The 20,606-nt window shown below is 48.0% G+C and overlaps 1 protein-coding gene across 4 annotated transcripts in view; it reads right to left on the minus strand.

Moving 5' to 3' along the window:
* The window catches only part of CSMD2 (CUB and Sushi multiple domains 2), a 289,568-nt gene that overhangs the window by 192,887 nt on the left and 76,075 nt on the right, over positions 1-20,606 (minus strand). For all 4 annotated transcript variants that reach the window (XM_085559781.1, XM_085559782.1, XM_077788452.2 and 1 more), the window contains 2 exons: positions 18,657-18,851; positions 15,930-16,137 (listed from right to left, as the gene is read on the minus strand). In XM_085559781.1, the coding sequence (XP_085415907.1) occupies positions 15,930-16,137; positions 18,657-18,851 (403 nt within the window). The remainder of the gene's footprint in view (positions 1-15,929; positions 16,138-18,656; positions 18,852-20,606) is intronic.

Below are 20,606 nucleotides of genomic sequence, written 5' to 3' on the forward strand. Positions count from 1 at the left end.
CTGGCAACTTGCTAAAATCAGAACTTGCATAAAGGAAGGGGGAAAATGCCAAAAGTAAAGCAAGGCCTGGCATGCACAGAAAATGCAGAATCCGTGAGTTTGTCCCTTTGGACTCAATTAGTCCAAATTTACAAAGAATGACACCCATAAAGATGTTAAACATTAACAAAACTTCTGCTAACTTGCTTCAAAATGAATTTTAATTGCAAGCTGTTTGATCCATTGCAAAATTTAATGAGGGTTTTATCCTGCCCACAAAAACTCCGATATATTAATTCCAGGCTAAAAATCTATAGTTCCTTAAAAGCCTCAGAAAAAATAATCAATGACAGAATGTTCTAAATGCCAATCACCTTGTACTTGGAATCAGCGGTCAACATTTCAATTTGTTTTATTCATAGTCCTGTCCTCAGTCACAGGAATTCTGACAGGGACAGCCAAGCTCAGCTCTGCCTGGGAACAGCTGATTTCACCTTTTGGAAACAACCAAACAAAGCACTGGGAATTTCTCTTCCTCCCAGACAAACCTGCAGAACATTATTGCATTCCCATCTGCTAAAGCGTAATTAATGAAGGCTTTTAAACCCACAGAACCTTTCAAATTAATGAAAAGTCCACCCAAATAAATTAGCCATGGAGTCCAAGGGCTGTGGATTTAAAGAACAGTGGTTCTCCTGACAGGAACCAAGAAGAGCTGTCACAGACAATTATTTTTAGGGCTGCTACTGAACCATTTTCCCATTATCAGCGGCCACCTCGCAGCGGCGAGCGGCGGCTCCACATTTGATCGTGACAAAACCTCGGAGGGCTCCGCTTCCCTCCTTGGTGTCACAGGTTTGTGAAACACGGGGTGAGAAACGGAGCCCAAATCCTGGTGCTGGAGCAGGGGGCCCGGGTGAAGGGATGTGACGTGACCACCATGGTCACCATCATCGTGACACCTCCAGTGACACTGTGACATCACCGTGACATCATCAGAGTGACAAGGTGACATCACTGTGACATCACTGTGACATCACCAGAGTGACGCGGTGATATAATCAGAGAGACGCTGTGACATCCCTCGAGCCAGCAGTTACAGGAGAATGTGGCTCCTTCTGCTGGGCTTGGGAGACCACGTGTCACCAGAGCACAGTGACGTCCCCATGGCACATCCCAAAATTCCATCCATGATGTTCTCCCAACTCATCCAAGGTCAGCTTCACCACCATGACGATGCCATCAGCGCCCCTCTCCAGCCCAGAGAGTCACAGGGACCAGGCCTGGCCTGTTCTGCTCAGTTTTGGGACCAAAGCCCAATGATGTTACCACAGCACATCCCAAAATTCCATCCATGGTGTTCCCCCAACTCATCCAAGTCTGCTCTGACCCCATGGCGGTGCCATCAGCACATCCGTCCATCCCACAGAGTCACAGGGACCAGGCCTGGCCTGTCCTGCTTGGCTTTGGGACATTGTGTCCCCACTGCACAGTGATTTCACCTGAAATTCCATCCATGGTGTTCCCCCAACTCATCCAAGTTCTGCTCTGCCCCCATGGCCATAACATCAGCACGCCTCTCCAGCCCACAGAGTCACAGGGACCAGGAATGGCCTGTCCTGCTTGGTGCTGGGACCCGTGTGTCCCAAAGCACAGTGATGTCCCCATGGCACATCCCAAAATTCCATCCATGGTGTTTCCTCAGCTCATCCAAGGTCTGCTCTGCCCCCATGGCGATGCCATCAGCGCGCCTCAGTCTGGGACTCGCGTGTCCCCAGCGCCGTCACTGCCGCCCCAATGCTCCATCCACGGGAGCTCTCCCATGTCAACCCAAACCCGTTCCACCAGGCCCACAAGAACTGACAAGAACCTGACAAGAACCTGCAGGACCAGAGCAGCCCCAAGCAGTGACAACTTCATTTGTGCTGCTGCCCTTAAATCCAAGCCTGGTGCAGGCTCAGAGCAGCCAAATCCGCCAGGAAATTCCCAGAATTATCCAAAGTTTAGATCAACTGAACTCTCTCCCCTTTCTATTGCTCCCTATCTGCTGTTTTGGGATCACAGGTAAAATATTCAAGGGGAGCAAGAAACATGAAAATTCACAATTCCAAACGTTTCAGGCTGGTTTATCTTCCAGCCAAGGAAATCTCCAACTTCCAGGATACAACCAGGAGCCCAGCCAAGGCTTTTACATGCCCAGAGCAGCTTGTTCTGAGCAACATTTTTAGAAGGAAAACCTAAAAAAATCCCATCTGGAATCACCTAAAATTTCCACCAGGAAACACCTGGGAGTCAGTAGAGCCTTGCTTGTCTTTCCCAAAGATTTGCTGCAGTCTTTCCGAGATTTAGGAAGATGGATTCTTGGCAGTTTGGCAGAAAAAAACCAAAATAAGTTATTTTCCTGGCAACTTGCTAAAATCAGAACTTGCATAAAGGAAGGGGGAAAATGCCAAAAGTAAAGCAAGGCCTGGCATGCACAGAAAATGCAGAATCCGTGAGTTTGTCCCTTTGGACTCAATTAGTCCAAATTTACAAAGAATGACACCCATAAAGATGTTAAACATTAACAAAACTTCTGCTAACTCCCTTCAAAATGAATTTTAATTGCAAGCTGTTTGATCCATTGCAAAATTTAATGAGGGTTTTATTCTGCCCACAAAAACTCCGATATATTAATTCCAGGCTAAAAATCTATAGTTCCTTAAAAGCCTCAGAGAAAAAATAATCAATGACAGAATGTTCTAAATGCCAATCACTGAGATTGTTCTGCTTTTGAGTTTCTGGGGGAGCAGATATTGAGCACTGCCCCTCCTGCTTCAACATTTCTGCTTTCAAAAGGGTTTTTGAGGGAATGTGGCAATACAGATCATGGAATTGTTAAGGCTGGAAAAGACTTTTTAGGTGATCAAGTGCAGCCATCAGACTCAGGAGCTTTTTTCTCTTCAACTGGAGACGAGGCTTACATCAGAGGGTACAAAAGCAGAGTTTCAGAAGAGCAGCAGATTTTTTGCACATCAAACAAATGGGGGAGAGCTGCCCAGTCCAGGGGGGTTCCCTGGGTCAGGAGCCCCTTCCCAAGCCCAGCTGACCCCAGGGAATCGGGGAACGTTCCCAAATGCCAGGGCTGGGCTGGCACGGGGATCCAGGGGCTGCTGCCAGGCCGGGAATGCAAAGCCCAGGAGGTTTCACTGGAAATATTCCAGTTTGCACTGGGACAGCAGAACTGGCAGCACCAACAGCAGGTGTGGGCACCCACCTGGGCACAGGGCACGGAATCTACCTGGGCACAGAACCCACCAGGGCACAGAACACAAAATCTACCTGGGCAGAGAACACAGAATCTACCTGGGCAGAGAACACAGAATCTACCTGGGCACAGGGCATGGAATTTACCTGGGTGCAGGGCACAGCCTTCACCTGGGCAGAAAATCTACCTGGGCACAGAACCCACCAGGGCACAGAACATACCAGGGCACAGAACACAGAATCTACCTAGGCACAGAACATACCAGGGCACAGAACACAGGATCTACCAGGGCACAGAACCCACCAGGGCACAGAACACAGGATCTACCTGGGCACAGAACTCACCTGGGTACAGGATCCACCTGGACACTGGACGCTGCTTCTACCATGGCACAACCCCCACCTAGATACAGGATCCACCTGGGCACAGAAAACTCCTGGCACAACATCCACCTGGGCACAGAACACACCTGGGCGCAGCACCCAGCTAGGCATAGCTCCCACCTGGGCATAAGACACAGAATCTACCTGGGCACAGAACACAACCTTCACCTGGGCATAGCACCCAGCACCCACCTGGGCAGAGGACACAGGATCTACCTGGGCACAGCCCCCACCTAGGTACAGGATCCATGTTGGCACAGAAAACTCCTGGCACAGCACCCACCTGGGCACAGCTCCCACCTGGGCAAGGACGCAGAATCTATCTGGGCACAGGACACAGCTCCCACCTGCCCAGCACCCACCTGGGCCCAGCACCCACCTAGATACAGGATCTACCTGGGCACAGCACCCACCTGGGCACAGCACCCACCTGGGCACAGCCCCCCGCCCAGCAGCAGCAGAGGAAATCCGAAGGAGCAGCAGAGACCCCTGAGCATCCCCAGTCCCCTCCGGGGGCAGGAGTCGAATTCGGGGCTGGAGCAGCTCCTGCCCCGCTCCTGTTCCAGCTCCCAGATCAGCTTTGCCATCTCCAGCCTCCCCCTCACCCATCACAGAGCAGCTCTGAAACCTCTTTCAAGATTTCCCTTTGGTTTCCCTTTGCCTTTGATTCGCTTCCAGGCTCCAGAAATTCCAGTGTGGCTTTGAACAAATATCCTTTGGATTTTCAACTCACACAAAGCTTCTGTGACTGGGCAAAAAATCCCCAAATCCTCTCTGAGCGCTGCCCTTCCCACCGGGCTGTTTGGAGCACAGGGCACTGCTCCAGGATCAATGGGGGTAATTTATTCCCTGACATTACACAGGGAACAACCTGATTTCCAAATTCCTTCGTGCCAGCTTCCAGCCTGAAGCACTTCTGTATTTTTTTTTCCCCTTTTAAGAACAGCTGACTTATCAAAACCAGATTTTTAGAAGAGAAAAGCACAAGCTAAGCCACATTACAATAATTGAAGCGATTAATTACCTTTATGCTTTTCTTTTTTAAGGGAGATCTTTAATGCAGGTAATTCTGGCTAAAAGAGCTAATTTGAGCTGCTCCATCATTTAAAGGATGATTATAAAATTAATTTAGAAAGAGAGGGAGGAAGACAAAGGGATAAAGGAGAGCAGGAAGAGATGGGCACTCCCCTGTGCTCCAGCTGGGAATTATCAAAGGAACGGGATTGTTTTAAAGAACAGAAAGGGCTGATGGAGTTTTTAGGTTTTAGAACAATTTCCTGGATTTTTCCAGAGAAGCTGTGGATGTTCCAGCCCTGGATGTGTCCCAGGCCAGGCTGGATGGGGCTTGGAGCAACCTGGGACAGTGGAAGGGTTGGATGGGATGGGAATTGATGGGTTTGGAGCTCCTTCCAACCCAAACCCTTCCGGCATTCCAGGATTTTACAGATTCAGGTATCGCTGCTCCTCTTTTACAGATGGAGAAAAAGACTCAGGAGGGGACACTGGGAAGGAATTCCTCTCTGTGAGGGTGAGGAGGGGCTGGAAAAGGTTGCCCAGAGAGGCTGTGGCTGCCCCTGGATCCCTGGAAGGATCCAAGGTCAGGCTGGACAGGGCTTGGAGCAGCCTGGGACAGTGGAAGGTGTCCCTGCCCATGCAGGGGTGGAATGGGATGGGATTTAAGGTCCCTCCCAACCCAAACCCCTCCAGGATTCTGTGGGAATTCCAGCCAGTAAAGCAATCCTTGGACATGAATTGTCAACAACATTTTGTTTATCCCTAATCCTCCAATATTTACTGACACCCTGAGCATCGCCCTGATCCCCACTCCAAACCCAGCCACCAGAAAGGTCCCTGGGAGGCAAAAAATCAACCCACCCCCACTGTGAAACAGCCAAAAGTGTCCCAGCCAAGCCCAGCAGGAGCTGAAGAGATCCCAACCTGCCAGGACAGAAGAGAACTGTGCCAAGGAGCAAAAGCCAGCCCAGGATCTGCCTCCAGCTGGGCTCTGGGCACCTGATCTGAGCTCAGATCCTCACTGGATCTGGGACCAGGTTTCAGTCTGGGACACACAAATGTCCCCGTGCCAAAGCCAGCAGTGGTGGCAGCTCCCAGGGCAGGCAGGCAAACAGAGGATTTGGACAGCTGTGAAATTCATGATTATCACAGCCATCCCTCCTGCTCCTGCTGACAGCCATTCCCAGAGGCACGTTTTGGATTAATTCCTTAAGGAAACACCAGGCCCTGGAAAGGAAACCCTTCCCCTGTCCCGAGGATGCTCAGCTGGGGTTTCAGAGGCTGCAGTGACCGATCCCAAAGTGCTGTCGAGGAACTTCCCCCTCCCTTCAGGAACCCAGCAGCTCCCGTGAGCAGCTCAGGGATCCAGAGTGGGGAACAGACTCTGCACCTCCCTCCTCATCACCGACCCCTGCCAGGGCAAACAAGAGGAACAAGGGTCAACTTTTGCCACGTTAAATGCAGGGTTGGGATTCGAGGACAAGAGGCCCCCAGGACTAGTCAAGAGCTGTGAAACTGAAAAGTTTGGCTAAATTTTAAATAGATAGATATGGGGTTGTAGTCCAAATGTGTCAGGACACAGAGATCCCAGATATTTACGGGAGCATCAAGATGAATAAATACAACAGAGGACTGGGTACCTTTCCTGAGTGAGAACACACCAGGAGTAACAGATACAACAGCCCAGCTCTGAAAACACATCGAGATTAACAAATACCAGCTCTGGAAACACAATTCCAATTCCCAACTTTGTTTTTTTCCATGCTGTGGTCACACTTTGTTTCCTCTGCCCTCTCAGACACTGCTGGTGTTTCCCTACTCTTTGAAACGCTGACATTCTCCTTCCCTGAGGCCTAGCCACCCATAAAAAATAATTTTAAGGGAAGAGGGATGAATTCAGCAAGGAATGGATCCATCAGTGGTGATTCCCAGCTCTAGGGTGTTGGAATCTGAGGTATTGATGATCCCTGGATTGTAGAAAGTCTCTGTCTGTCAGCCCCGCTGCCAAAGCAGAAGCCAGAATTGGTCTGTGCTGGTTTCCAGGTTGTTTATTCTGTTTATCTCTCACATGTTCTGCTGCCCTGCCCAGCTCTGTCCTGCAGGGCAGCGTGTGGGGCTCTGCCCTCAGTGGGATGTGACAAACATTAAATACCAGAAACTCCCTGGGCTGCATTTACAAGAACGTGCCAATATCTGTCACCTACATTGGACAGTGTGTCCCCAGCCTGAACCAACAGAAAAATGCCAACACCACAGTAAAACATGGAGGGCATGAAGAAGGAGAAAAAGGACAAGGCACACCCAATTTCCTCCATCTTGTCCCCTTTGGACCCCTCATCTAGAATCCTAAAATTTTACTTTTGCACCTGTGCCACACTTAATTATTACTGATATCAAACACTCAGAGCTGGTAATTGATCCTGTGAGATTGAAAACTCTTTTGCATGGACAGAGATCACAGCCAGTGTCTCTGGGGGCTCTGTCCAGGGGGGTTCCTGACCCCTGCCAGGGTCCCAGGGCAGCCAGAGGGATGCTCTGGATTCCCACACCAGGGAGTGATGGAAATCGAGCCCAGGGAAGGGATCCAGGCAGCAGCTGCAGCAAACCCAGCCAGGCAAAAGCCAGCAGGCAAAAAGAGCATTTAAAACCAGATTTTGTGCGGCAGCCGACATCTGAAAACAAAGTGATCCCATCCTTGAAACAACTTGTAAATAGCAGAAAAACATCCCTGAGTGGGGCCTGGAGAAAGCCCAGCAGGGAGAGGCCTTTGAAAGCATCCGAGGTGTCAACGCTGCTCCCTTTGAAGCTGCAGATCAGGCAGGGTGTAGAACACGAGTGTTATCAGCTCTGGCAGACACATCGTGACACCAAAACGCAGCTCCCCGCATCCCTGTGCAAAGGGAGACCTCCCTGCACAGGCACAGGAAAATGTCAGGAATTGGTGTCTGAACAGGAAAAAAAAAGGCACCGACAGCTCCTGGAACACCTCGGAGTGAAGGCACTGCTCCTTCCCACCAATATTTGTCCAAATCCTTGCTGTAGCTGGGAGAAGTCAGTGTTCTGCTGTGACAGTGTTTTAAAAAGAATCCCAAATTCTCCCACTTTTTACAGCCCAAAACGTCACCCGCACTTGCTTAAAGGCTCCTTGCGCTGCCAAATCTGGGTATTATTCACTGCTTTACAGTCTGTATTTTGGGTCACATCCTGAAGGAGGTTCCAATGTTTTTCTCAGCTTCCAGCCAGGCGTGTCAGACTCAGACTCAGTCTCAAAAAGAAAATCTTTTTAGATTACAGCTATTGAGGCTTCTTGCAAAAACCGTTTTTTATTTTTTTTCTTACTCTGTTTGCAGGACAAACGCAGAAAGAAATTAAGAATTTATGACCTTCAGGGATTTTTTTTCTCTCCACTATCACAGGCTTCCTGCCCCTTATCCCTTGGGATTCAAGAGCACACAGCAGTGGCCTTTCCATGGGGACCTTTGCCCCTGAGGTGACCAAACAACAAAGAAGGGACAAATTGGGATAAAAAGGGCAATTAAACCATTATCAGGGTCGTTTTGGGCCTAAAAGCATCTCCTTCCCAATCTGAATATTCATTAAAAGCTTTCCACTAAGCAGCAAATGGAATTCATCACGTTAATGCATGGAAAAATAACTTTGGGGGCAGAGTGGGAATGGGATCAGATCCTATTTGATTGGATCAAAGGGGAGAGGTCATGGGGCCGTTGTCACAGGGGTTTTTCTGTCCCTGCTGTAAAAAATGCATATTTTATGCTTGGCTTTTCGCAAATGTAACAATGAATATTATATGTGTAATGTTGGAAAGTTGTGCTGTATTAATTCTCTTAAGTAGTCTGTTAAATACAGTTTTAGGTTACAACATAATGTTAAAATAGAAATTGTGATATAGGATTTGTTACAAGCTCAAGCAATAAGATGAGATAATCAAGAAACTTCACACAGAGGTGTCAGTGAAGGGGGCCCATAAAGAGTTCCTGCCTCCTTAGCAGAAAACACAAACATTCTTCCACCTTCTCTCTGTCTTTATGGAACCACCAAGATTAAGGAGAAGTTGACAAAAAACCAAAAAAGCTCTAAATTTGCAAGGGATTTATGCATCATGTATAGATATATGAATATGCAACAGGCTGTTGCTTTTAAGGTTATTCCTTTGCTCACAAGGGATGTTTGTCATGACTGAGTGTCCAAGAGCATCCGGACATCCGTAATTCTTTGCTTTTTATTGCCTTGTAATTGTCCTAACTCTAAACTTTATTACTCTAATTGTATTTTTTTTATAACCATTTAATTATTATTAAACTTTCAAAATTTTAAAAACCAAGTGATTGGCGTTTTTCACATTGCCATGTCCCAGGGCAGGATTTGGGAAGCAGATGGGAGAAGTGGGTTCTGCTGTTCAGCCTGACCTGGGGAAGGAGCTGAGACCTTCCCTTCCCTCCAGGAATATCCACCAGCTATGGGACTCCTCTATCTCCCATCTTACCCTTCCTTCCAGCATTCCCAGCTATTTCTGCAGTGCCACCAGCTCTGGGACAACGTGGGAGCACAAACTTCTCTGTCCAAAGTGTTCCCAACCCTTGAACTTCCCAGCAGCACCGAGGATGCTCAGGGATGGTTGGAATTCCCTTGGGAAGCCATCAGCTCTGCCTGCTGCAATCCAGAGCTCCCTGAGCCACAAATTCTGGCTCTTCACAGAGGAAATCCATGTTCAAACAAGGCCTGGAGGGCAAGAATTCCGAAGGCTGGAAGTTCCCCAGCTCGCAGGAACTGGAAGTGCTCTGGTTCCAGCTTCTCCAGAATGTTCTCTGCAGGGAATGCACCTCCCAGGAGAAAAGGGGATTTTGCCAGAAGACCATTTCCCACTAAAGCAAAGTTTTAGGGCTTTGAAACCTTTGTGGGATTCCAATTAAAAACACATAAAGGCTTGGGAAGAGAAATGAAGGAATTAATTAAGGAAGTCAATTTTGCAGATTCCAAAGAAGATGTAACTGACATTTAAATAGGGATTTCAAAAGCCACTTCATCCACGTTTCCCAGTCCTATGGAAAACACTTCCTATGGAAAAAAAAAATCTGAAAATTACAGATAAAGCATCCAGGAGTTCTTGCAATAAGGAAACTCCAATCATTGGACAGGAAAAGGAAATTTTTTCCCCGTTTTTCTGGGTTTTAAGTGGCGATGAAAGAAGCTCTTTCAAGACACACAAAAACCTTCCCAGCTACAGCCTCGTGCACGCCCAGGGCAGGATAATTCTTGTCAACTCGCAAATAAAAGCAATTACAGCCTGGAAAAATTCTGCCAGAGAGTGGCAAGTGTGAGATGAGAAGCGATCTGCTTTTCAGAACCCCTGCGAGGAGCAGCAGCTGCAGGGGAGGCTCAGGGGGCACAGGGAGAGGGACCGTCCTCGGCTCCCACCCACACTGGGAAAAGGATCCTGCAGGGTTATCCCAGAGAGCTGCACGGGGAGCAGCAGCAGGAACACATCCCAAACCACAAAACCCCACCCTTGGAGCCAGAGCCTTTCCATGGATTTCAGAGGCAGCTCCGAGATGAAAACCGGGAGCTGAAAGCTCCGAGGCCACCACGGCGGGATCAGAAGCTGCTTTGATATAAAGAAAACGGGTTGGTTCATTAGGAGCTCCCACTGAGGAGCTCCTCAGCACCCCAGCAGCAGCTCCGTGTGAAGCTGTGACCTCCAGGACCCGCAGGTGTGTGCAGAGAGAGGGGCTGGCCAGAGGGACGCGGTGAGGGGATCCCGGAGCATCCCAGAGCTTTAATGACTTTTGGGAAGCACTTAAGAGACAGATTCAGGTGGTGGGGAGGGAAGGGTCAGCTGCACGTAGGGATGGGAAAAGGAAGTTGAGAGGAGCTGCTGAAACACTGGTGGCTCCTGCAGAAATCTTCCCCCAAACTCTTCCTGAACAGGGAAATCAGAGAAGGTGGAAACAAGGGAATTTCAGGAATGCTGTTCCAGAAAGGGCTGATGGCTCCAAAGGATCTCAGGAAAAAAGAGAGAACCTCAAAAATGCTGTTCCAGAATGGGCTGATGGCCCCAAGGGGTCTCAGGAGCATGGAAACAAGAGACAACATCAGAAATGCTCCTCTGGAAAGGGTTGATGGCCCAAGAAGAGAACTTCAGAAATGCTGTTCCAGAAAGGGTTGATGGATCCAAGGGGTCTCAGGAAAAAAGAGAGAACCTCAAAAAAGCTGTTCCAGAATGGGCTGATGGCTCCAAGGGGTCTCGGGAGCATGGAAACAAGAGACAACATCAGAAATGCTGCTCTAGAAAGGGCTGATGGCTCCAAGGGGTCTCAAGAAAAAAGAGACAACCTAAAAATGCTTTCCAGAAAGGACTGGTGGCTCCACAGGCTCTCAGGAGCATGGGAATGAGAGAGAAGTTCACAAATGCTGCTCTAGAGAGGGCTGATGGCTCCAGAGGGTCTCAGGAACAGGGAAACGAGAGACAACATCAGAAATGCTCCTCCAGAAAGGGCTGATGGATCCAAGGGGTCTCAAGAAAGAAGAGAACTTCTGATATGCTGCTTCAGGAAGGGTTGATGGCCCCAAAAGTTCTCAGGAAGGAAGAGAATTTCAGAAATGCTGCTCCAGGAAGGGCTGATGTCCCCAAAGGGTCCCCTGAGCTCAGCTCCGGGGGAAAAAAAAACATAAAATCAACCAGAGGAACCTGGAATTCCAAGGTTCTTGGTCCTCCCAGGCTCACCTGGGACCACTTTTGTTTTCACCCATTGGCCAACATCTGGAGCACGGTGGGGTGCCTGTGTTGCCTTCACATCTGGCACAGCTGTGCTGGAAGTGAGCGCAATAATTCCCACACACGTGTTGGGGCAGGTTCCTTTCCCAGGAAGCCACGGGACAAAGCCAAAAGGAATTCTACACAAATGAAGTGGAAAAAAAAAACAAAAACAGAGGAGAAGAAAGGATTTTGTGCAAGGGAGGAAAATGCAGCGCCAAGGTTGGAGAGGCAAAAGGAAAATGAGGCACTGAGGAGGAGGAACTGAACTCAGACTGGAATAAACTGCCTGGATTTGGGCCGTTCCTCACTTGCAGCCCTGCTTCTCCCACCACATTCCCTCAGCATGGGATTATCCACAGAAAATCAAGGAGGAGGAACTGGATCCCAGGGGGAACGACAAGGGAAGGCTCAAAGAGTGGGAGGCGCTGGGGCAATGTGACAGCTGATGCAATTTTCCTAAAATAAACCCAAAAAGGCTCGGAGCATTTTGTGATCTGAAGCCCACGACACCAGGAGGAAGCAGCAACAGCAGCACAATTCCCAAGGAAAATCCCAATCCCTCCCCCCCAACAAAACACACCATGGATATAAAAGATCTGGAAAGCCTCGTTATCAAAGCAACCATCTCCACCCTGAAAGTGAATTTCCCACCTAAATTTTCCAATCCTGAAGCTCCAGAACACCCCAGGAACATTTTGGGGTGTTTTGGGTGCTCATCCTGATGGGTTTTGGGAAGGGGAAGGGGAAGGGGAAAGGGAAGGGGAAGGGGAGAGGGAAGGGGAAGGGGAAGGGGAAGGGGAAGGGGAAGGGGAAGGGGAAGGGGAAGGGGAAGGGAAGGGAAGGGAAGGGAAGGGAAGGGAAGGGAAGGGAAGGGAAGGGAAGGGAAGGGAAGGGAAGGGAAGGGAAGGGAAGGGAAGGGAAGGGAAGGGAAGGGAAGGGAAGGGAAGGGAAGGGAAGGGAAGGGAAGGGAAGGGAAAAGAGGAGGAGGAAAAATATAAAGAGAAAGAGAAGAGAGAGAAAGGGAAAGGGAAAGGGAAAGGGAAAGGGAAAGGGAAAGGGAAAGGGAAAGGGAAAGAGAAAGAGAAAGAGAAAGAGAAAGAGAAAGAGAAAGAGAAAGAGAAAGAGAAAGAGAAAGAGAAAGAGAAAGAGAAAGAAAGGGAAAGAGAAAGAGAAAGAGAAAGAGAAAGAGAAAGAGAAAGAGAAAGAGAAAGAGAAAGAGAAAGAGAAAGAGAAAGAGAAAGAGAAAGAGAAAGAGAAAGAGAAAGAGAAAGAGAAAGAGAAAGAGAAAGAGAAAGAGAAAGAGAAAGAGAAAGAGAAAGAGAAAGAGAAAGAGAAAGAAGACCCCAAGGCTGGAAGACAAGGAGGAGTCTGGGGGTGAGGATGCCAGGGAAGCCCAGCCTGGACTGGATTGTTGGGACCTCGAAGATCCTCTTGTTCCCCCGGATCAGGTGTGGTGCACACGCTGGGGACAGGGCAGGATCACAGCTGGATGGCCCAAAGGAGAGCAGGGCACCTCCAGCTGTGCTTCCCATTCCACCTCCCAGCCTGGAACCCCAGCCTGCCCTTCCTGATCCCACGGGCTCATCCCACCTTTCCCCTCCAGCAGGATTTTATTTCTCCCCAGTCAAGGCAATCTTTTGGCCCAAATTTCCCTGGCAGAGCCGTGGGAGCAGCTGGAAGAGCTGTAAATGTGTGATTTTATTAATCTGTCTCAAACAGCTCCCTTGGAATTCTTCCTGCAGGATTCACATCCAACAGGTTGGGGAGCAAAGGAAACCCAGCCCAGGATTCTCCAGGCTGCGGGATCAATGGGAAAGCACTTAAAGCAAGCTGGCTCATAAAAAAAAAAAAAAAAAAAAAAAAAAAGAAAAAGAAAATCAATTTTTAAAGCTGGGAAAGTGAATGGTAATGCAGGTTTTTCTAAAAGCAGGTCAAGTCAAGGTTACTTGAAGTGCTCAGTTAATGGGCTCATAAATATCATTACTGGGTGCCATTCCATAGCTTGGAATCACACAGGAATTATCCTCCTGATGAAATTGAATTTTATTTATTTGTGCCCAGCCCTGGCCATGACTAAAACTACTCAGAACGCTCGGAAAATGAAACATTTGAAATATTCAGCTGCGAGAGGCTTCAAGGGAATTGGCCGCAAGTCTCTCTGCCCTATTACCAATAATTAAAATCAGTATTTTCATAGGCAGAAGGGGAGGAAAAGGGGTTTGAGTTCTCCTTTCCTGCTGAATCACATCAGCATGGTTAAAGATGAGATAGGAGCACCAGGTTTTTTTTCCCCTAGAGGCAAAAATTATTGAGAACTGACTCATCTGAATTTAATTACCGGGCCAGCTCGGAGAGATGAAATTCCAAACAAGACTTCTTTGCAATTCCACTTGTGGGACTGGAAAGTTTCCTTCAGGAATGCAAAATGAGATGCCCTGGAATGGGCTGGGGCTGGCTCGTGTGGATGGGAAATTTGGGGATGTGAAATTCGGGGCTGTGAAATTCAGGGGATGTGAAATTTGGGGATGTGAAATTCGGGGCTGTGAAATTTGGGGATGTGAAATTTGGGGATGTGAAATTCAGGGGATGTGAAATTTGGGGATGTGAAATTCAGGGGATGTGAAATTTGGGGATGTGAAATTCGGGGCTGTGAAATTCAGGGGCTGTGAAATTTGGGGATGTGAAATTCAGGGGATGTGAAATTTGGGGATGTGAAATTCAGGGATGTGAAATTCGGGGATGTGGAATTCAGGGGATGTGAAATTTGGGGATGTGAAATTAGGGGATGTGAAATTCGGGGATGTGAAGTTCGGGGATATGGAATTCGGGGATGTGAAATTCAGGGGATGTGAAACTCTGGGATGCACAAAAAGCAGGAACAGCTTCTGCCAGGGGGGAATTCCTGCAGGTGGGGCCAGGGCATCCCAAAAAGGGCTGAGCTCGTGCAGGGAAAGGTGCTGGGAGGAAAGGCAGCCCCAGGGATGCAGCACATGGACACCTGGAGGGCAGCAGGGATGCAAATCCATCATTTTTCCCTCCAACGAGCCCCAAAGTGGCACCTGTAAAACTTAAACCAGGCTTTAATCTCAGTTTTAAGGGCTGTGTGTGCACTACAGGCTCAGCTCAAAGCCAGGCTTACGTTGCCCACGATTGGCATTTTAAAAGATTTTTTCGTGCTGTATTTACGAGGAGTTTATTAATTTTATTAATGAATTTATATATTTTTTTTAACAGCAGGTTCCCTCTGCCAGGCTTTGTTTTATTTCTGACATGACAAGACACAGCTCTGCTCTGGCAACACCTCCAGGCTGAATAATGTTTTTTAACCAGCTCCATCCATCTTCCCAGCCAGCACAGCTGAGTGCCTACGAACCAACAGTGCCCTAAAATATTAATGCATTCTAATAAAACCAGCTCGGGCTTTTTTTCATCAAACAGCAACATCTAATTTTCCGAGGGGGCCTGGGAACAGTAAACAATTGGGACGTGGTAAATGGCAACTTCCCTCCCATCAATAGACCCTAAACACTCCAATCCTGTTCCCTCAGAATTGCCAGCCAGGATAAATCACTCAAATAAATGGGATTTGCAACAGGATCCTCACAAATAATCACAATTTAACTCCCTGCTGATAATCCCAGGCAACACCTGATTATTTGAAAAGCTTCCTTCTTCCCTTCCAGAGGGATGTTGGGTTTAAATCCAACTTCCAGGACCTTTCACTTGCTGCCAGTCAGGACTTTTAACCATTTGCTGAGTTCAGTTGCTCACTGTGTCCTTTGCTACAAAACCAACAGGAGGAACACATCCAATTCCCTCTGCAGTTCTTTATTTCTCCTGCCTTCAGGGCACTGGGGTAGCCCCTAAACATTGGAAATATTGGCCTTTATCCCAGATCAAAGCAATATTCCTGAGAGCATTTTTCCAGGCAACCCCTGGGATGAGAGAGGGGCTGGAATTCTGTCTCCTGTCCCAGGGACAAGTGGATCTGGTGAAACATTTCCAGAAATTCATCGACAGCAATGGGTTTAGCACTCATCAGAACATTTAGCCAAGCCAAGGCTTGAGTGTGGCAGGGTTTGAGGGGTTCTCAAAGGCTGTGTGATTTTATTTGGTTTTTTTTTTAACCTTTCTTCTTTTACCCAGCCACACCACTGCAGACAGCAGGACTCGAAGCTGCCAATGCTCACTTGGGTTTTGCCAAGCAAATCCCAAGTTTCAGAAGGAAACCACAGGGAATAACTGGTTGGGTTATTTTATTTGGGTTTTTTTTTTAAACTTTCTCCTTCTACCCAGCCACACCACAGACTCTCACTGCAGTCAGCAGGACTGGAAGCAGCCAACGCTCACTTGGGTTTTGCCAAGCAAATCCCGAGTTTTAGAAGGAAACCACAGGGAATAGCTGGGAATTTCCCCCCATCCAGTCCCAAAATGCTCACTCTGACCACCCTGTGAAGTTTGGCTCTGCCCACAAAGCCCACGAGCACCACCCCAAGCACCCTACGAGGAACGAACAGCAGCAGGAACCTACCAGAGCGAGGATCCCTCCGTGCCAGCAACTTCCAGAACATCGTATCCATCCTCCAGCTGAAAATCCATGAAAACCAGGGCAATGGTGTCGCCAGGCTCGGCCAGGATGGTCCAGGTGCAGTCTGCATTGTTGCCGTACTCCAGGGGGAAGTGAGGGCTGGAGATGATCCCGCTCTGGCCCCGCAGGGTCCCCCCGCAGGCGTCGTCGGCTGCAACAAAGGCGAGGGGTGAGCCCTGGGGTGCCCAAAGGTGCAGCCCAAAGCCACAGCAAACCCCACTGCTCTGGGCAGGGAGGGGCACTGCCCACTCTTAAGGGTGGAGGTGATGCCTCAGGTTTTGGCTTTTATGTTTTTCAGGTTCTGTGCTGCTTCAGTGTGTGGGTCTGGGCTTCATATGAGGGGATGGCGAGCTCTCTGCACAGAGAACAACAATTCCTGCTCCAGCTGGGGACCAAGGACAAATAACCCAAATCTCAGGTCCAAGAGATTGTATTCTCTTTTAATGTATAAACAACGTGGGCTGAAGAGAGAAAAACAAGAAGGATGGGACTTCATAACCTAAAGCTGGAATTGGACAATGAACTCCAATATACAAATGGACCAAAACTTCTAAAAGTGAGAGATCCTGTGGCTGGTTGTCCATTTTTTGTGACCACTTTGGTTCATCTTGGGTGTAGCCTTGGCTGGGCTCTTGTGCTGCCCAAGGTGGATCCATTTTAATCAATCCCTCCTTTATTCCTTTACTCTGTCCTGCCTCTGTTCTAGCTCAGCTTTCTCAAGGCATCGAAGATGTGGAGGGATGCAGAATCAACTGCAGAATCAGCTGCAGGCACAGCTCCATCAGAGCAGCTGAAAAGCACATTTTGTGCTGCCCTTGGAGCCATTCCCTGGGTCCTCCTCCTCCCTGGAGCAGCTCAGGTGCCACCAGCCCCAGTGCTGGACTCCAGACTGGAAGGGCAGCGTTGAAATCAAACACGACTTTGGCACTTCAGGGTGGAAATGCAAAGCTGGGCTTTTCCTCCAGCTGGAGAGGGGACCTCAGAAATGGAAATGATGCCAACCCTCAGCTCCAGCACCAGCTGGGGTCAGGATTAATCCCTTCCTCCCTGGGGCTTCCTCCACAAATGCTGAACGAGGCTGGACAAGGAGAAGACTCTGGGAAATGCTCTCAGAGAAGAGGGAATGCTCCATGCAAGCAGGGAATTCCCTTTTCTCCTGCCAAGGTGCTGCTTTGCCCATTCTCCAGGTGGAATTTCAGGGAATTTCACCTTTTAGAGGGTCCAGAGGAGGGCCAGGAATGGGGAAGGGGCAGGAGGGGCAGCTGAGAGCACTTGGGGTGTTCAGCTGGAGGGTGTTCAGATTGAGGGCAGAGCTCAGAGGGGCTGCAGCTCCTCCTGATGGAATTTTAGGATGGATTTAGGGCAAGGTTCTTCCCTCAGAGGGTGCTGGGCACTGCCCAGGCTCCCCAGGGAATGGGAACATTCCCAAGGCTGCCAGAGCTCCAGGGGAGTTTGGACAGCACTCTCAAGATGGATTTTGGGGTGTCTGTGCAGGGCCAGGAGCTGGAATCAATGAGCCTTCATCCCTTGATTCTGTGAGTATTTTCACCTCCACTGAAACCCAAAAATAATTTTTTTTTAAAAGAAAAGTGACAAAGACCATCCTATTTTAGAGAAAAGCATCATCATTGATCACAAAAACGATCAGGGATAAGCAGCCCTCCCTCAAGTCACTCTGAGCCCCTCCTCACACTCCCTGAACGCTCCTGGCCCCAAACCAGCAGGGAAACACCCAAAAAAAAACCACTGAGAGGCACAACACACCTCCGTGCCGTGCCACCCATGCAAGGGAGCATTAAAAACATCCCAAAAAACCAATATTTGCTCACTTGAAACCCCAGCTCCATGGCCCAGGGGCTGATTGATTGCACAGGCAGAGTCAATAAAAGGATCAATAGGAGATGCTCTGCTGAAGTACACAGGGGAAGAGACTTCAAGAGCAGCAGCAAATGTTTTTGGTAGAACAACACAGATATTTGTGTATTTACAGACACCCCAGCCCCCGTGGGAGCACAATTAGCAAGGCACAAAAAGGAATTTTGAAGTTTCTTTTTTTTTGTTTTGAAGGGTTGGTTTTTTAACCCTTTTAAACCAAGCCCCACACCTCACCCCAACCATCTCACAACACCCGTTTCCAGTGGGATCTCGATTTTCCTGCAGAATTTGAAAGGTTTTTTGTTTGTTTGTTTTGAAGGGTTGGTTTTTTAACCCTTTCAAACCAAGCCCCACACCGTATCCCAACCATCTCACCACACTCCATTTCCAGGGGGAATCTCATTACATCTGTGGAATTTTGAAGGGTTTTTGTTCGCTTGCTTGTTTTGAAGGGTTGGTTTTTTAACCCTTTCAAACCAAGCCCCGCACCCTACCCCAAACATCTCACCACACCCATTTCCAGTGGGATCTCGTATCCTCCATGAAATTTTGAAGGGTTTTTTTGTTATTTGGAAGTTGAAGGGTTGGTTTTTTAACCCTTTCAAACCAAGCTCCACACCCTACCCCAACCATCTCACCACACCCATTTCCAGTGGGATCTCGTTTTCCCTGCGGAATTTTGAAGGGGTTTTTTTTTGGTTTTTTTTTTGAAGTTGAAGAGTTGTTTTTTTAACCCTTTCAAACCAAACCCCACACCCCACCCCAAAACTCTCATTCCCAGGGGGGTGTCGTTACCTCTGCAGACGGGGAGAGGGAAATCCCAGGAGGCTCCGTGTCCCGAGCTGGCCTGGCAGGTGAGCAGGGCGTGGCCCTCCAGGAAGAACCCGGGGTTGCAGCTGTACCTGACCCGGTCCCCGATGCTGAAGGTGGTTCCTTGCTGGACCCCGTTCCGCAGCCGCCCCGGGTTCCCGCACGTGTGGCTGGGCAGGGCTGCAAGGGAAGCAGGGCTTGGTTAGGGACAGGGAATTGTCACAGGGCTGGGGTAAATCCTCAGGAAAAATGGAATAATCGTCATTAAAAACAGAATAAACCACTTGAGGGAAGCAGGGGCTGGGGTAAATCCTCAGGTAAAATGGAAAAATCATCATGAAAAACCATTTGAGGAAAGCAAGGTGTGGTTAGGGACAGGGAATTGTCACAGGGCTGGGGTAAATCCTCAGGAAAAATGGAATAATCGTCATTAAAAACAGAGTAAACTACTTGAGGGATTGTCACAGGGATGGGGTAAATCCTCAGGAAAAATGGAATAATTGTCATTAAAAACAGAATAAACCACTTGAGGGAAGCAGGGGCTGGGGTAAATCCTCAGGAAAAATGGAATAATTGTCATTAAAATCATTTGAGAAAAGCAGGGCCTGGTTAGGGATAGGGAATTGTCACAGGGCTGGGGTAAATCCTCAGGAAAAATGGAATAATCGTCATTAAAAACAGAGTAAACCACTTGAGGGATTGTCACAGGGATGGGGTAAATCCTCAGGAAAAATGGAATAAATGTCATTAAAATAATTTGAAGGAAGCAGGGCTTGGTTACGAACAGGGAATTGTCACAGGGTTGAGGTAAATCCTCAGGTAAAATGGAATAATCATCATTAAAAACAGAATAAACCACTTGAAGGAAGCAGGGGCTGGGGTAAATCCTCAGGAAAAATGGAATCATTGTCATTAAAAACCATTTGAGAAAAGCAGGGCCTGGTTAGGGACAGGGATGAGGTAAATCATCAGGAAAAATGGAATATTCGTCATTAAAAACAGAATAAAACACTTGAGGAAAGCAGGGTCTGGTTAGGGACAGGGAATTGTCACAGGGCTGAGGTAAATCCTCAGGAAAAATGGAATAATTGTCATTAAAATCATTTGAGAAAAGCAGGGCCTGGTTACGGACAGGAATGAGGTAAATCATCAGGAAAAATGGAATATTCGTCATTAAAAACAGAATAAAACACTTGAGGAAAGCAGGGTCTGGTTAGGGACAGGGAATTGTCACAGGGCTGGGGTAAATCCTCAGGAAAAATGGAATAATTGTCATTAAAATCATTTGAAGGAAGCAGGGCTTGGTTACGGACAGGGAATTGTCACAGAGCTGAGGTAAATCCTAAGGTAAAATGGAATAATTACCATTGAAAACAGAATAAAACACTTGAGGGAAGCGAGGTTTGGTTAGGGATAGGGAATTGTCACAGGGTTGAGGTAAATCCTCAGTTAAAATGGAATAATCGTCATTTAAAACAGAATAATCTTGAGGAAAACAGGGCTTGGTTAAGGACAGGGAATTTTCACAGGGTTGAGGTAAATCCTTAGGTAAAATTGAATAATTATCATTAAAAACAGAATAAACCACTTGAGGGAAGCAGGGTCTGATTAGGGACAAGGAATTTTCACAGGGCTGGGGTAAATCCTCAGGTAAAATGGAATAATCGTCATTAAAAACCATTTGAGAAAAGCAGGGCCTGGTTAGGAACAATGAATTGTCACAGGGTTGAGGTAAAATGGAATAAAAATGGAATGGTAAAATGGAACTGTAAAAATGGAATGGTAAAATTCCTCAGGTCAAATGGAATAATAATCATTAAAAACCATTTGAAGGAAAGCAGGGTTTGGTTAGGGACAGGGAATTGTCACAGGGTTGAGGTAAATCCTCAGGTAAAATGGAACAGTCATCATTAAAAATCATTTGAGGGAAGCAGG

Source organism: Lonchura striata, chromosome 23 (genome assembly GCF_050655825.1).
Source record: "Lonchura striata isolate lonStrDom1 chromosome 23, ASM5065582v1, whole genome shotgun sequence".
NCBI classification, from domain to species: Eukaryota; Metazoa; Chordata; class Aves; order Passeriformes; family Estrildidae; genus Lonchura; species Lonchura striata.